This window comes from Mesoplodon densirostris, chromosome 3, assembly GCF_025265405.1.
Source record: "Mesoplodon densirostris isolate mMesDen1 chromosome 3, mMesDen1 primary haplotype, whole genome shotgun sequence".
NCBI classification, from domain to species: Eukaryota; Metazoa; Chordata; class Mammalia; order Artiodactyla; family Ziphiidae; genus Mesoplodon; species Mesoplodon densirostris.
In genome coordinates this window covers 34,995,265-35,013,280 of record NC_082663.1, presented here as the reverse complement: position 1 = coordinate 35,013,280, position 18,016 = coordinate 34,995,265, and the positions used below count along the sequence as shown (strand labels likewise).

Below are 18,016 nucleotides of genomic sequence, written 5' to 3'. Positions count from 1 at the left end.
CTAAATTTCCAATGAAAACTGAGGCATGAAGGAAGGGACAGAATAGAAAGGTGATGAACCTTTTTCATCACCTTTTATGTGTTGGTGTTTAATCCTTCCACAAGCCAGTAAGGTCAGTGTTATTATCATCAATTTACAGATGGAAAATAAGGAAACTAATTTGTCCAACGTTAAACAGCTAGTAAGTAGTGGATTAGAGATTTAAGCACAACTTTTCCAAATTCCAGAGTCCATGCTTTCTCCTGTGAACAAAGAGCTGTAACATGTCCCCACTCAGATAAATGACTTGGTTTATTCAGAAGTTTCTTCTACCATAGTTAGTTCTCTCGGATAGCCACAAAATTTAGACATAAAAGAGTGCCTGACTTCTAAAAAAAAAATTAAGATGAATTTAAGTATAATGGGGATACTTCGGCTTACTTCCACCCCATTTTATTAGTTGGTTTGGTTTTCTGTTTGTTTTCCTGAGAGGTAACAAGCAGCATACTATATATTCTCAGACTCTAGCCCAGTGCCTTACACATGATAAGTACTCCATACTTGCTGAACTAAACAATTTGTTTCTTTTAATTTATGATAAGAGAAACAGAACAGACATGACTTTAATGGCTACATCCATGCATACAAATTTGACATACTAGAGAGAATTTCAGAAAATCTAATGATTTCTGAGACCACTTTACAGATAGTATGCGTTCAGCAAAATTCATCCAATCCCTTCTTAAAAAAAAACTTTTATATTCATATAAATACAGGCATTTTCCAATATGACAAACTCAGTTTAAAAACCATCTAATAGGGCCTCCCTGGTGGCGCAGTGGTTGAGAGTCCACCTGCCGATGCAGGGGATACGGGCTCGTGCCCCGGTCCGGGAGGATCCCATATGCCGCGGAGTGGCTGGGCCCGTGAGCCATGGCCGCTGAGCCTGCGCATCCAGAGCTTGTGCTCCGCAATGGGAGAGGCCACAACAGTGAGAGGCCCGCATACCACACACACACAAAAAAAACATCTAATATATATTAATGGGTGTGGGGAAATGTCCTTGGGGTACAACTGCCAAATTCAAACACCTTTGGGGAGACTTACCCTGAGAAGTCCCATCCCTGCCTGGAGGTAGATGCAACAAGAGTAACATGTGACTCTGACCAGGTAAAGAGAATATTCACTATCTCCCCACAGATCCAGAAGATGCTAACCCCGGAGGGTCCACCACTACCAAGGGAGGTAGAAAAGGTCTTGCTGGTATGCTGAATAGGAACTCAAAAGAGACTTTTTTCCAAGGGCTTCCCTGGTGGCGCAGTGGTTGGGAGTCCGCCTGCTGATGCAGGGGACGCGGGCTTGCACCCCGGTCCGGGAGGATCCCACATGCCGCAGAGCGGCTGGGCCCGTGAGCCATGACCACTGAGCCTGCGTGTCTGGAGCCTGTGCTCCGCAACAGGAGAGGCCACAGCAGTCAGAGGCCTGCGTACCACAAAAAAAAAAAAAAAAAAAAAAAGACCTTTTTCCAAAGAAAAAATAACATCAAAAAGTCTGTCAATGATGGAAGATGTATTCTATTCTTCAGATGTATTGAGTAGGCTTTGTAGACAGAGCTAAAACCCAGACATTTACATATAATATCATTATGTTGGAGGATGCTTTCTAACTCCTAAACAACCAATCCGTAAGCTTACTTTCAAAATACAATAATTTCCAAATAATTTCCAAAGAAACATACTGCCTATATTCTCTGCAAGCATCCCTTTTACAAGTAACAAATGTTAATTAAGCTCAGCAAAAGACAGCAAACATGTGCTTAGATAACACTTTACACTTATATACCTAGGGTTTTCAAAGTGCTCGCATATGTTGTTTTACTCAAGTGCCATAACAACCTTCCCAGAAAGAGAAATTTATTTTATGTTCATCTTACTTATAGGAGATTTAGGATCATTGAAGTTAGAAACTTTCTCAGAGTAATGAAGCAAGTAAATGGCACAGTGGAATTAGAACTGCTGGCTCCTGGCTCCTAGTCCAGGGCTGCCTGTGCCAGATGAGACGTTGATAGTAATATCAAGAGAGATGTTAACGACTCTGCAATGAGGGCCAGGTCTGAGTACCTTTCCTAAACTATCCTTTAAAAGGTATCACCTGTGAAGTTCACCAATGGTGTGCCAGAGCCAGCTCTTTTAGCTTAAAAAAGCCAACTGTTAAATTTTCAGGATTTTTGCAAGCCGATTATTAAACACAGCCATTATTAAATATTAAATACATAACCTGACAGTTAAATAAAGATATTAAAAACACAGGTGATAATTACTCAAAATGTACTACTTCTCAATTACTTTGCCATATTTGACCATTCTCTATGCCCTTGAGGTTACTTACATCTATTGTATCTTAAAAATACTATATAATAATTTGCAGGACACAACACTTAACCATCAAAGCCAACTGTCAGTCCTTGCTAAACGTTATAAACCATTAGTTTTCCCACCAAAAAAATACTAATAATTTGCTACTGTGCAACTCTTCCCAAGTTTGAATTCAGGGGCATCATATAGGTAGCTTGAAATCAGCTATAGTAGGAATATTTATGCCACAAGAAAAGGCAAATGCTGTAGTAAATCACTGATATTTTTTCCCTCTCAGAGAATTGGTTGTTAAACATTTACCAGCAGAATGTTGGATCCACCCATATAATTTAGTAACCCAAGGGTGCATGGCAAGTTACATCAGGAAATACAGCCTGAAAAATCCTCATTCAGAAGAAAGCAGATTCATTTCGTTATCCATGTAGTTCTGAAACTTGTCCAACCTTAAGAAGCTGCCTAAGCTGATCTCTAACTATACGTCATTGAATTTTAGATAATATTCAATTGCTGAGGAAGGTCATGGTGATATTTCTTCAAACAAAGATTTGGAAAAGACCAGACCCAAGGTCACAGCTATTGGTTTACTTTCCACTGATCTCTTTATTACTTTGTTCATACCGTTAACAGGCAGCTGTGCAAATCTAAGCTATTCCTTACCGAAAACAGTAGAGGAAGAGAAATTCAGCAGGCATCTGACTTCCTTTCTTCTACAGTATGGGAGCTTATTGAGACAGATGAAATCATGGGCTGGCTGGCACAGAAAGATTAGAAGGGGACTCCTGAAAGGAAGGCAATTGGACAGGAAGTCAGAATGGAAGACCATAGGAAGAATTCTGCCCCTCAGGGATCTTCCAAACACTAAATACAGAGCTAAATACCATAAGATAAAGAGCTAAATACCATAAGATCCCTGCACCAGTCCCCAGAATTGTATCAGTGTCTCAGGAATCCTCCTCTCGTTTCTTTTCTTCGCTACCAGGTGTACGCTAAAGCACTTGCTGTCACCAGCAAACTACAGAGTGCAGTTACCACTAGACTTTTGATTCTTACCAATATACTGACCTACCTAGCCAAGGTCTCTTGCTATATCCCAAAGCCTCAAGCCTTCATAGATCTGCAATGCCCCCAAAGCCTCCCTAAATCCCTTGTGAAATTCACAACTTCAGGTTCTGTCTCTAACGCTCACACCACAGAAAGTAGGTGTCACCCTGTCCCCTCCATTCCCCAAGTCTCTCTTAACTCTCTTCTTCCCCTCCTTACACACCCAGCTCCTTTCTTCAAACACAAAAGTGAAAGTGTCAACACATATTGAGCCCCAGGAGGTCATCAGCTCACAAGATCCACAGGTAGTCAGGAGGGCTAGGAATAAGATGTAAAATGAGGATTAAACCTTTTCCTCAGAGTTTGCTTAACATCTCTTCCTGGGAAAAGCTAGGAAGATGGAGCTAATCAGAGCCCACCAGCTGTTCTTACACCTCACGAAAAGAACTCATCTTCCTCCTTTCAAATGTTGTCTTGGCTTTCCATATTCCCATTCATGAAACAGCATTCCCATTCATTCACTCATTCTCTCTCTCTCTCTCTCTCTCTCTCTCTCTCTCTCTCTCTCTCTCTCTCTCTTTCTCTCTCTCCTACACACACACATACACATTTACTTGGTCAAAAACTTCTGTTGACTTACCTCCTAAATATCTGTCAAATCCACCACTTTCTCTCCACCCAACCACCATTCCCCTATACCTGGCCATCCTCCTGAATCACTTGGCTGATTGCAACAGTTTTTTAAACTGCTCTCCTTGCCTCTACTTTAGTTATCTGTAGTTAACATGATCTTTGCAAAACAAATGTGATGGCAACATTCTCAATTTTTCAATCACTCAAATAATATTTTTAAAGAACTTGTCAGACGCAAAATCTTGCATTTAGAAGTCAATTCAAGTGCTTTAGCAGGGCATACAAGCCCAGGCCCGTTTCCCAGTTCAATCTAATTTTTCAGCACTGCTCATCTATAAAACTGCCTTCCCACCAAGCCAATATAGGTGGTCAGATTTTCTCTGAGCTTCTGCCCAGGATACCCAATGCCCCTACCTTACATGCAAATATTGTTTTCTTTAGGCTGACACAGCTTTTCTGTGTGAGAGTTAATTTATAAAATAAAATATTTGTAGTCTGAGTATTTTTAGGCAAATGGTAAAGAAATGTCAGCAACTACATTAAGTATGCTTTGTTGTTAACAGATGAGCCTCATTTGTGGACATTTTAAATGCTAATTAGCAGGCCCTGCAATGTCTCAAAGGAACACTGAACTTTTGACTGTATTTTACTGTTGAGCAAGATTCTCTTGCAGCTGGGTTATTTCTTCTCTTGACTAATTGTGCAAGCTATTTAATTTTGACATGTGGTTTGCTTCACAGTGCCTTTTAATATTGAATATTTTAAAACAAGAGATTTTTCCATTGCAAACCAGACAAGCATTTTTTTTTAGAATATAGTTGATTTATAATGTTGTGTTAGTTTCAGATGTACAGACAAGCATTTTTAACATAAAGAAGTACTCTTCAATCAATTTACTTTGCAACTTTAAAAAATTTGTCCATTGTGCTCTTCTTACCAGCATAACCATAACAAGGATTTACCTTGGACTTGGCAAATACCTGCTCCACTCATAATTCAAGTCCCACTGGCTGTTTTTTTAATTCTTCCCAGACCCAGTCAGGTGAAAACTGATAACCACCCACCAGGCAGAACCAATGGATGATTTGATTATTTGTAGACTTGGCCAGTGGAGTGCTAATGCCCAACATATGAATAAGACTAAAGGATTGGTGATGGAGCCAGAGCAGGGTAGGACAGGATCTGCCCTCCCCTTTTCTAGGCCTCAACTTTCTGAAAGATACCTTCCATTAGCTTGCAAATGGCATCAAATTCACAGGCAGATTAAAAATAACTCTCTATTCTTATCACCTCACTAAATCTCAGTTATGGAGTCATTTCCTTGACAGAGGTTTCCCTGGTATTGCCTCTCTGAGTTTTATAGTTATTTGTGGCACTCCCCTTGGCAACACAACACTACCCACATTGAATTAAGTGTCTGTGATTATCTTTCTTCCTCACTAAACTTTGACTCCCTGAAGACAGGGACTAACACTATACCTCGTTCTCTAGCAAGATGCGTCTTCAACAAACCATTTACTGAATGCATAAATGAATGAATGATCATTGCATTAAGTGTTCACAAGTAACTCCAATATTGCCTAAATTATGTCTTACTTCATATGGATTTTTCTCCAGGTACAAACTGAGGACGATGATTTGGAAACAGATTTCTACGAGGATTTAATTTCTCTTGAAGATAATAAAGATCAACAAAGTTTAGCTTTCAGCCAAGAGAAGAGCTCTTTTCATGTACCAATTTTTTATTCCTCAAAGAGAAGGCAAAGCAGCACCCATAATTCTGCCTTCAAACAAGCCATTCAAGCCTCCTACAAAAAGGTAAAGAAATGGTTCCTGATCTTTTTATTCTTTCCTGAAAATTAACACCAATTCCAGCAATCATGCAAGGAGAAAGAGAGTTTTTAATATCAAATGAAGAGGATTGCTAACAGATTTAAATAGACTTACTCTTTTGTGGTTATATCCCACTTCAAAAGTTATAGAGGTAATATGTATAATAATGCTTCTTTTTTGCATGCATTTGGCTGTGTTTATGGTTGTGTTCTCTTTAACTTTTTTCTCATTATTTTAGGTGTATTTCTTATAAATCATATGCCACAAAATGTTCCTTTTTAAATGTGATCTGACAGTCTAGGGTCTTTGCTAGAGAAATTCAGCCAACTTATATTTAGTATATTCCCTGAAATATTTGATCATATTTCTTCCATCTTTAATTTTTCGTACTCAACTTTGTTGCTGGTTTCCTATTTCTTTACTTTTGTTTTTTCTGGTCACATTTCTGTTCACTCCTTTTTGTCCTTTTGGTTATTTTGGAAGTTCTACTAAACTTTTAAATTCTGCTGGTAGTTACCTTTCTGTAGTTAACAAGCATAATAAAACATATGTTTTTCTTTTATCCCTTGAAGTAATATCTGTAGTGTCCCAAAGGATGTTTTATTTACCTATTCCCCACATACAATTCCAAAGATCTCCTTGAAAATATATTTGCTTGTCTTTTTCCCAACACTATCATAACAGGGCTCCAAAACCTCAGTTTTATTGAGGTAGTTCAAAATCTTTGTATTTCAAGTTATTCCTAGGATTCCTAGGGATTGTTTAGTATTCATTTATATATTATATATGTTCATTTGTAATTTATTCTGGTTCTTGTCTTCCCAATTAACAATTCCTCACATAACACATAAACTCCAAGTTTATAATCTGTATTTTATATTTGCATTATATTTTATATATGTATTTCTATATATGTGTGTATATGTATGTGTGTGTGTATATATATGTGTGTATATATATATATATATGCATATATCCATCCCATATACTCATTACAGTTTCCTCTTCTTTCATCTTCCCTTTCTTGAGATCCTGTTCTCATTCAATAGCCATATTTTTAGTATTTTCTTCAGGTAGGATACATGCAAAGTATATACCCTAAATCCTTATGTATCTACAAATGCCTACCTTTTCACTGAGCAATAAAGATAAAGAACATTGTGGCTGGATAAAGGAATCTTGGAACATTGTCTTATTTTCTTGATAGTTGGTGGATGTTATTCCACTATCTTCTAATTTCAATTGTTACATAGGAAAAATTACATGTAAGTTGATCTTTCTTTTGTTTTCTCTCTGGAAATTTACAATTTTTTTATACTCTAAGTATTGGAATTTTTTCACTAATCTTGCCAGAAATGAATGGAACTCTTTCAATATATAAAAATGCATCTTCATCCATTAATTTTTCCTCATCTGTTCCTGTTTCTTTTATTAATTGCTTATAAAGTCTCTTAGATATGTATTCCAACTCTTAAATGATTTAGGGAATAGACATTTTCTATTAGATATTTTTAGACATTTACAAGTGTCTTTTAAAATGGTATCTGTTCCTCATTACAACTACCACCCTAAGTAGGATTTGTTCTTTTGAAAGAGATGAATGGGGAGATTGAGCCCTGAATCATAGAACCTGAGGGGAGAGGTGAAAAGAATAAACAGAGGTACCAACACCAGAACCAATGGCACCAACACTGGAGGGAACCATTTTATGGTTCCTCCTGTTTTTACTGTAGTGCCCCTCATATTTTTTATTTATTAGTCCATTCATACATTTATGTAAATATAAGAACTTATAGCACTACACAGATAATCTTTCCAAGCATTTCATTTATCTTCAAAAGAACCCTAAAAGGTAATAGTGGATTTTTTTGCTTTATTTTTATTTTTTAAATTGAAGTACAGTTGATTTAGAATACTGTGTTAGTTTCAGGTGTACAGCAAAGTGATTCAGTTATATATATACACATACATATATATATACATGTATATATTCTTTTTTGGATTCTTTTCCATTATAGGTTACTACAACATATTGAATATAGTTCCTTGTGCTGTATGGTAGGACCTTGTTGGTTATCTATTTTATATATAGTAGTGTGTAGCTCTTAATCACAAACTCCTAATTTATCCCTCACCTACCTTTCCCCTTTGGCAACCATAAGTTTGTTTCTGAAGTCTGTGAATCTGTTTCTGTTTTGTAAATAAGTTCATTTGTACTGTTGTTTTTTTTTTAGATTCCACATATAAGCAACATCATATGATATTTGACTTTTTCTGACTTACTTCTGTCTCACATACTTCACTTAGTATGATAATTTCTAGGTCCATCTATGTTGCTGGATAATAATTTTTTGATGTACTGTTGAGTCCAGTTGTGTCACTGGTGAAGTCAACTTGATACCAGTGTTCTTTGAATGGGAGACTGATCACTGTTTTGCTGAAATCCAAATGTACCACATCCATAGCAGGAATTCAACCTCCAAGTGGAGGAATGCAGGACTTAGTTCCTAGCCTCTTCTCTCTAGCTGTCTCAGGCCTTGGAGTTCCTGGCCTCCTCTCTCTAGCTGTCTCAGGCCCTTGGAGATGCCATACAGATTCACAGCTTCAAATACTATCTACATGTTGATGAAGCCAAAATTTATGTTTCCAGCACTGTCGGTTGAAATCTGTTCCAACTGCTTGTTCAACATTTCAACTTGGATTTTAATAAGCAACTCAAAGATAGCATGTCCAAAACTGGGCTCTTGATATTTCTCCCTGCTGTAACTTGTCCCTTTCCCAGTCTTCTCCATCTTGGGAAAGGCAATTCTAACTGTGCAAGTGGCTGTGAGTAAAGACCTTGAGGACATGATTGATTCTTTTCTTTTCTTCACATCCCTATATACAATCGATCAGCAAATCCTACTGGCTCTGCCTTAAAAGTACACCCATATTCAGACCATGTTCTATCACCTCCACAGCTACCATCCATGGCTCAACGCACTATGGCCTGGATAATGCCAATAGGTATCCAAGGGGTCTTCTTCCTTCCTCTTTAACTGTCTTTCAGTCTATTTTCAACAGAGCAGCCAGAGTGATACTGACTGGATACTGGCTATAAATCATACCATTCCACTGCTCAAGCCCTTGAAGATTAAAAGCTTAAGTCTGTCCACTGACCTACAAGACCCCTCATTATTTTTCTGCCTTCATCCCCCGTTATTCTCCCCTGTCCTCATTCAATTCAGCTCATAATGCCTCCTCACTGTTCCTCGAACACAGGCTGACCACACTCTTACCCCAGGTCCTTTGCACAAGCTGTTCCATCTACAAGCTTTCCCCCAAGATTTCTGTTTGCCTTCCTTTCATTGTTTTTTTTTTTAACTGGAGTATAGTTTGTTTACACTGCTGTGTCAGTTTCTGCTGTACAACAAAGTGAATCAGCCATACATATACATATATCCCCTCTTTTTTGGATTTCCTTCCCATTTAGGTCACACAGAGCACCAAATAGAGTTTCCTATGCTATACAGTATGTTCCCATTAGTTATCTATTTTATGCATAGTAGTGTATATATGTCAATTCCAATCTGCCAATTCATCTCACCCCCCGTTTCCCCCTTGGTATTCATACCTTTGTTCTCTACATCTCTGTCTCTATTACTGCTTTGCAAATAAGATCATCATTACCATTTTTCTAGATTCCACAAGTATGCATTAATATACCATATTTGTTTTCTCTTTCTGACTTACTTCACTCTGTATGACAGTCTCTGGGTCCATCCACATCTCTAAAAATGATCCAATTTCATTCTCTTTTATGGCTGAGTAATATTCCATTGTATATACGTACCACATCTTCTTTATCCATTGCTCTGTTGATGGACATTTAGGTTGCTTCCATGACCTGACTATTGTAAATAGTGCTGCAATGAACATTGGGGTGCATGTGTCTTTTTGAATTATGGTTTTCTCTGGGTATATGCCCAGTAGTGGGATTGCTGTGTTATATGGTAGTTCTATTTTTAGTTGTTTAAGGAACCATACTGTTCTCCACAGTGGCTATATCAATTTACATTCCCACCAACAGTGTAAGAGGGCTCCCTTTTCTCCACACCCTCTCCAACATTTGCTGTTTGTAGGTATTTTTGATGATGGCCCTTCTGACTGGCATGAGGTGATACCTCATTGTAGTTTTGATTTTCATTTCTCTAATGATTAGTGATGTTGAGCAACTTATCATGTATCTCTTGGCCATCTGTATGTCTTCTTTGGAGAAATGTCTATTTAGGTCTTCTGCCAATTTTTTGATTGGATTGTTTGTTTTTTTGATATTGAGGTGCATGAGCTTTTTCTATACATTGGAGATTAATCCCTTGTCAGTTGCTTCATTTGCAAATATTGTCTCCCATTCTGAGGGGTGTCGTTTCATCTGGCTTATGGTTTCCTTTGTTGTGCAAAAGATTTTAACTTTCATTAGGTCTCATTAGTTTATGTTTGTTTTTTATTTTCATTACTCTAGGAGGTGGGTCACAAAAGATCTTGCTGTGATTTATATCAAAAAGTGCTCTGCCTATTTTTCCTCTAAGAATTTTACAGTGTCTGGCTTTACATTTAGGTCTTTAATCCAATTTGAGTTTATTTTTGTGTATGGTGTTGCATTCTTTTACATGTAGCTGTCCAGTTTTCCCAGAACCTCTTATTGAAGAGACTGTCTTTTCTCCGTTGTGTATTCTTGCCTCCTTTTCCATAGATTGGGTGACCATAGGTGGTGGGTTCCACGGATCTATATTTCTGTTTTTGTGCCAGTACCATACTGTCTTGATTACAGTACCTTTTTAGTATAGTCTCAAGTCAGGGAGCCTGATTCCTCTAGCTCCATTTTTCTTTCTCAAGATTGCTTTGGCTATTCAGGGTTTTTTGTGTTTCCATACAAATAGTAAAATTTTTTGTTCTACTTCTGTGAAAAATGCCATTGGTAATTTGATAGGGATTGCACTGAATCTGTAGATTGCTTTGGGTAGTAGAGTCATTTTCACAGTATTGATTCTTCCAATCCAAGAACATGGCATATTTCTCCATCTGTTTGTGTCATCTTTAATTTCTTTCATCAGTGTCTTATAGTTTTCTGCATACAGGTCTTTTGCCTCCTTAGGTAGGTTTATTCCTAGGTACTTTATTCTTTTTGTTGCAATGGTAAATGGGAGTGTTTCCTTAATTTCTTTTTCTGATCTTTTGTTGTTAGTGTATAGGAATTCAAGGGATTACTGTGTATTAATTTTGTATCCTGCAACTTTACTAAATTCATCGATTAGCTCTAGTAGTTTTCTGTTGGCATCTTTAGCATTCTCTATGTATAGTATGATGTCATCTGCAAACAGTGACAGTTTTACTTCTTGTTTTCCAATTTGTATTCCTTTTATTTCTTTTTCTTCTCTGATTGCTGTGGCTAAAACTTCCAAAACTATGTTGAATAATAGTGGCAAGAGTGGACACCCTTGTTTGTTCCTGATCTTAGTGGAAATGGTTTCAGTTTTTCACCATTGAGAATGATGTTTGCTGTGGGTTTTTTGTATATGGCCTTTATTATATTGAGGTAGTTTCCCTCTATGCTCACTTTCTGGAGAGTTTTTATCATAAATGTGTGTTGAATTTTGTCAAAAGCTTTTTCTGCATTTATTGAGATGATCATATGGTTTTTATCCTTCAATTTGTTAATATGGTGTATCACATTGATTGATTTGCATATATTGAAGAATCCTTGCATCCCTGGGATAAACCCCACTTGATCATGGTGTATGATCCTTTTAATGTGTTGTTGGACTCTGTTTGCTAGTATTTTGTTGAGGATTTTTGTGTCTATGTTCATCAGTGATATTGGCCTGTAATTTCCTTTTTTGTGATATATTTGTCTGGTTTTGGTATCAGGGTGATGGCAGCCTTATAGAATGAGCTTGGGAGTGTTCCTCCCTCTGTGATTTTTTGTAAGAGTTTGAGAAGAATGGGTGTTAGCTCTTCTCTAAAAGTTTAATAGAATTTGCCTGTGAAGCCGTCTGGTCCTGGACTTTTATTTGTTGGAAGATTTAACCTCAGTTTCAATTTCATTACTTGTGATTCGTCTATTCATCTTTTCTATTTCTTGCTGGTTCAGTCTTGGAAGGCTGTACTTTCCTAAGAATTTGTCCAATTTTTCCAGGTTGTCCATTTTATTGGCATATAGTTGCTTGTGGTAGTTTCTTATGATCCTTTGTATTTCTGTGGTGTCAGTTGTAACTTCTCCTTTTTCATTTCTAATTTTATGGATTTGAGTCCTCTTCCTTTTTTTCTTGATGAGTCTGGCTAAAGACTCAATTTTGTTTGTCTTCTCAATGAAGCAGCTTTTAGTTTTATTGATCTTTGCTATTGTTTTCTTCATTTCTATTTCATTTATTTCTGCTCTGATCTTTATGATTTCTTTCCTTATACAAACTTTAGGGGTTTTTGTTGTTCTTCTTCTTCTTCTTTCCTTAGTTGCTTTAGGTGTAAGGTTAGGCTGTTTATTTGAGATATTTCTTGTTTCTTGGGGTAGGTTTGTATTGCTATAAACTTCCCTCTTAGAACTGCTCCTGCTGCATCCCATAGGTTTTGGATCATCGTGTTTTCATTGTCATTTGTCTCAAGGTATTTTTTTTTCTCTTTGATTTCTTCAGTGATCTTTTGGTTATTTAGTAATGTATGGTTTAGCCTCCATGTGTTTGTGTTTTTTACATTTTTTTTCTGTAATTTATTTTAATTTCATAGTGTTGTGGTTGGAAAAGATGCTTGTTATGATTTCAATTTTCTTAAATTTATTGAGGCTTCATTTGTGACCCAAGATATGATGTACCCTGGAGAATGTTCCATGTTCACTGGAGAAGAAAGTGTATACTTTTATTTTAGGATGGAATGTCCTGTAAATGTAAATTAAGTCCATCTGGGCTAATGTGTCATTTAAAGCTTGTGTTTCCTTATTAATTTTCTGTCTGGATGATCTGTCCATTGTTGAAAGTGGGGTGTTAAAGTCCCCTACTATAATTGTGTTATTGTCAATTTCCCATTTTATGGCTGTTAGCATTTGCCTTATGTATTGTGGTGCTCCTAAGTTAGGTGCATAAATATTTACAATTGTTATACCTTCTTCTAGTATTGATCCCTTGATCATTATGCAGTGTCCTTCCTTGTCTCTTTTAACATTCTTTATTTTAATGTCAATTTTTTCTAATATAAGTATGGCTACTCCAGCTTTCTTTTGATTTCCATTTGCATGGAATATCTTTTTCCATCCCCTCACTTTCAGTCTGTATGTGTCCTTAGGTCTGAAGTGGGTCTCTTGTAGACAGCATATATATGGGTCTTGTTTTTGTATCCATTCAGCCAGTCTATGTCTTTTGGTTGGAGCACTTAATCCATTTACATTTAAGGTAATTATCCATATGTTTTTTCCTATTACCATTTTCTTAATTGTTTTGGGGTTGTTTTTGTGGGTCTTTTTCTTCTCTTGTGTTTTCTACCTAGAGAAGTTCCTTTAGCATTTATTGTAAAGCTGGTTTGGTGGTGCTGAATTCTCATAGCTTTTGCTTGTCTGTAAAGCTTTTGATTTCTCTGTCAAATCTGAATGAGATCCTTGCTAGGTAGAGTAATCTTGATTGTAAGTTTTTCCTTATCATCACTTTAAATATATCCTGACATTCACTTCTAGCCTGCAGAGTTTCTGCTGAAAAATCTGCTGGTAACCTTCTGGAGATTCTCTTGTATGTTATTTGTTGCTTTTCCCTTGTTGCTCTTAATATTTTTTCTTTGTATTTAATTTTTGTTAATTTGATTAATATGTGTCTAGGCGTTTTTCTTCTTGGGTTTATCCTGTATGGGACTTTCTTCACTTCCTGGATTTGGGTGACTATTTCCTCCCCCATGTTAGGGAAGTTTTCAACTATAATCTCTTCAAATATTTTCTCAGACCCTTATCTTTCTCTTCTTCTGGAACCCCTATAATTCAAATGTTGGTGCATTTAATGTTGTCCCAGAGATCTCTGAGACTCTTCTCATTTCCTTTCATTCTGTTTTCTTTATTCTGCTCTGCAGCAGTGAATTTCACCATTCTGTCTTCCAGCTCACTTACCCATCTTCTGCCTCAGTTATTCTGCTACTGATTACTCTAATGTATTTTTCATTTCTGTTATTGTGTTCTTCATCACTGATTGTTCTTTAGTTCTTCTATGTCCTTGTTAAACTTTTCTTGTATCTTCTCAATCCATGCCTCCATTTTATTTCCAAGATCTTGGATCATATTTACTATCATTACTCTGAATTCTTTTTTAGGTAGATTGCCTATTTCCTCTTCATTTATTTGGTGTTGTGAGTTTTTACCTTGCTCCTTCGTCTGAACCATATTTCAATGTTGTTTCATTTTGTCTAACGTAATGTGTTTGTGGTCTCCTTTTGGCAGGCTACAGTGTTGTAGTTCCTCTTGCTTCTGTTGTCTGCTCCCTGGTGGATGAAGTTGGTCCAGGTGCTTGTGTAGGCTTCCTGGTGGGAGGGACTGGTGCCTGTGCTCTGGTGGGTGGAGCTTAGTCTTTTCCTTCTGATGCGCCGGACCACATCAGTTGGTGTGTTTTGGTGTTTCTGTGAGCTTAGTACAACTTTTGGCAGCCTTTCCACTGATGGGTGGGGTTGTGTTCCTGTCCTGTTGGTTGTTTGGTGTGAGGTGTCCAGCACTGGAGCCTGCATGCAGTTGGGCGGAGCTGGGTCTTGGTGTCAGATGGATATCTCCAGGAGAGCACACACTGATTAATATTTCCTGGTACTAGGAATTCTCTGGTGGTCCAGCATCCTGGACTTGGCATTCCTACCCTGGATGCCTAAGCCTGACCCCTGGCAGGGAACCAAGAACCCACAAGCTTCACAGTGTGTCCAGAGAAAAAAGGAAAAAAAAAAGTAAAAGAAAACAAACAGATAAACAGAACCCAATACAAATGACAAAAACAAAAACAAACAGCAAAACAACACAAAAAAGGAAAACAAAACCCAAGACAAATGATAAAAACAAAAACAAAGAAACAGACAAAAAAAGACAAAGAAAACAAAAAAACAGGAGAACAAACAAAAGAGCTCAAAAATGAAAACCATCAAACACTAATTTAACAAAAACAAAAAATAAAAAGCTAAACAAAAAAAGAAAGCAAACTAAATAAAAGGCAAAGAAACTATAAAACAAACACACAAAATGACCAAAAAAAGAACAAAAACAGGAAAAAAAACACAAAACAACAAAAAAGTAAAGTAAAAATAGAAAAAATTTTAAAATATTAAAAAATAAAATATAAAACATAATAAAAACAACAAAAACTGAATAAAATGAAACAAACAAAAAAGAATAATAGTGATAAGAATATTTCCTGGGGCCTCTGCTGTCAGCGTCCTTGCTCCCACAGTGAGCCACAGCCCAAATCCACCTCCCCAGGAGGTCCTCAAATACCTCTAGGTAGGTCTCGACCCTCTGTGGGCTCCATAGGGGCAGCTCAGGCTCCGACCTGGCCCAGCTTCCGTGTGTACTTGCCCCCAAAGTCCACTGCTTTTAAAGCTAGACAGGTCTCTGTTGTGGAAACACTCATTGTCTATTCAGGTATTCCACAGATGCGGGATTTACCAAGCTGATCATGGGTATTTAATCCACGGCTTGTACAGCTGCATGGAGTGATTTCCTCCTCCTTAGTCACACCACCACTGAGGCTCAGCTTTGGTTTTGGCCCCACCTTTGCATGTGTGCCACCCTCCGGCATCTGTTCCCTGCCAAGGCAAGAGGGGGCAAAAGCCACACTTGATTGGAACACACTTACTCACTCAGGCCAGGGAGGGGTATGGCAGCCACAACTGGGTTGTGTGTGAAGTGTCTGTGCCAGCAGAGACCAACAGGCAGTTGCAACAGACTGGGATGCAGTCACTCTGGTGGGAGTCCCTCCCATTGCTGCAGAGGCAGGGGCTGGCATGTGGGGGCAGTGGCGGCCCTGCCCCTTGAGCACCACTCAACAATGGCACCTCATTTCCTAGGCAGACTACACTTCCTCTAGGGGCATTCCTGGCCTCAGAGCCCCTCACTCCTGTCCCCTGTTGTATCCACGCAGCCAACAGTGGTCCTTTCCCCAGATATGCTCTCTTAACCCCACACTTTAGCACTCAGCCCCTGCTAGCACTGGCAGATTCCCATCTCAGGCAGGGGCACCCAGGGCTGATTCCCGAGGAGGCTTTGGCATAGGCAGCGCTCAGGAACTTGGAGCCTATGCAGGGAGAGGAGGCCTTGGATTGAGAGGCAGGTGAACCTGCTCAGATGGATGCTCCTCCCAGTGCCCATGGAGGCCAAAACAGTTGGGTGGGGAAGGAGGTTGCAATGGCAGCCCCACCCCTTGTGTGTCACTCAACAAGGACTTCTTGCTTCCATGGTGTCCCAGGCTTCTGCAAATTTTTCCGGTTGTGGAGCTCCTTACTCCTGTCCCTTTCACAGCCAACAGTTGTCCCCTCCCTGGGTCCATGCTCCAAACCCCACTTTCCAGCACCCAGCCCCGCTCTGCACCAGGAGACACACGACTCGGGCTGGGATGTGCAGAGCTGTGTTGTAGACCATGCACACAGCTCTTACTTTGTCCTGCCTTCCACAGATGGTCTGCTGCATTCCCCTTTGATCCTCTGAAGGTCCCTTTCTGTCCCAGCTGATTTCCCCACCATGAGGGTGTTTTACTGAGTGCAGGAACCTCTCCTTACCTTTGGCTTCCCACCAGGGGTACTGGTCCCTTTTTTGATTCCTCTTTTCTTTTGTCTTACCCAGTCGTGAGGGGATTTTTCTTGTCCTTTTTGGGGTCCAAAGTCTTCCTCTAATGTTCAGCAGGTGCTCTGTGAGAATTCTTCCATTTGTAGATGTATTCTTTTTGTTTTAAATTGGGATATAGTTGCTTTACAATGTTGTGTTAGTTTCTGCTGTACAATGAAGTGAATCTATTATATGTATACATATATCCCCTCCCTCTGATGTACTTGTGAGGAAAGACGAATTCAGCATCCTCCTATTCTGCCATCTTGACTCCTCCCCGTCGGTAGAAGATGTTTTTAACACCATTTTGCAGATGAGTAAATTGAAGTCCATATATTTATTTTTAATTCAACAGAATTCATCAAATACCTACCATGTGTCAGGCACTACACTAAAGTCCAAGAAGTCAAGTCACTCCGATTATCTTACTATGAGTAAATGCCAGAGTTGGGAATTAAAATCAATTGTCTAATTTTTGCCCACTATTACATCTACCACATTATACCTCAAGCTACTTGCTTATTCATTCATTCCTTTATTCAACATTTCACCAAACTCTGGAAAGAGTATTGCTCTGGTGATATGAGCATGTTGAAAAAGAATAAAATAAATTCCTTTTATGACACAGATTGTTAGTTCACTTTTGAATGGACTCTGGGTCATATTGTTCCTCTCACACTTACCAAATTATATTCTTAAGACAAGTTCGTGACAGAATTACCAAGAGGTAAAAAGACACCTCCCCAGACCCTTCTTTTAATTTATTGATTCAACATGTCTGGGATTGGGCATGTGAGTCTGGCTTTTTTTCAATAAGTCTCCCAGCTTGCTCTGAAGCAAATCTATTATTTATATATATATACCAGTCTCAAAATCAAGGTTTGCTTCACAGAATTTGTTTATAAATGTTTCAAACATGCTAGAGAACATTTGTAAAACCCTTATCTGTAGGTAAACAGCTGTTATTTTATCTCTAATAGTCTGCCCCGAAGTGGAAACATTTCAGGCTATTCACAGTATCAGGTCCGAACATATGAAACTGCTGATATTCAACCATTTTTGACTTACAAGATTGTCAACTTTGTGTGGTTCAACCCAACATCTTTGATTAGATCTGAGCAGAATAAGGATATCTCAGGTTAAGTAGAAAATGCTACTGCAAACTCTCTTAATCTTCAAATAGAGAAAATAACATCCCACAAACTTGAAAATCAATCCAAGCCCTTAAAGTGGAGTTAATGCTTTATTTATCTTGTCACTAAAAGATCTGACTAAACATTTGTTGGGCAGATAGTCTGTTTCAAGTCAAAACACCAGTTATCTCAGCAAGATTCAGTGCTTTTTTGAATTTCTTTAC

The 18,016-nt window shown here is 38.3% G+C and overlaps 1 protein-coding gene across 1 annotated transcript in view; it reads left to right on the top strand.

Moving 5' to 3' along the window:
* C6 (complement C6) overlaps positions 1 to 18,016 on the top strand; it is a 78,918-nt gene that overhangs the window by 12,728 nt on the left and 48,174 nt on the right. The window contains exon 6 of the mRNA XM_060091657.1: positions 5,646 to 5,846. Within this exon, the coding sequence (XP_059947640.1) occupies positions 5,646 to 5,846 (201 nt within the window). The remainder of the gene's footprint in view (positions 1 to 5,645; positions 5,847 to 18,016) is intronic.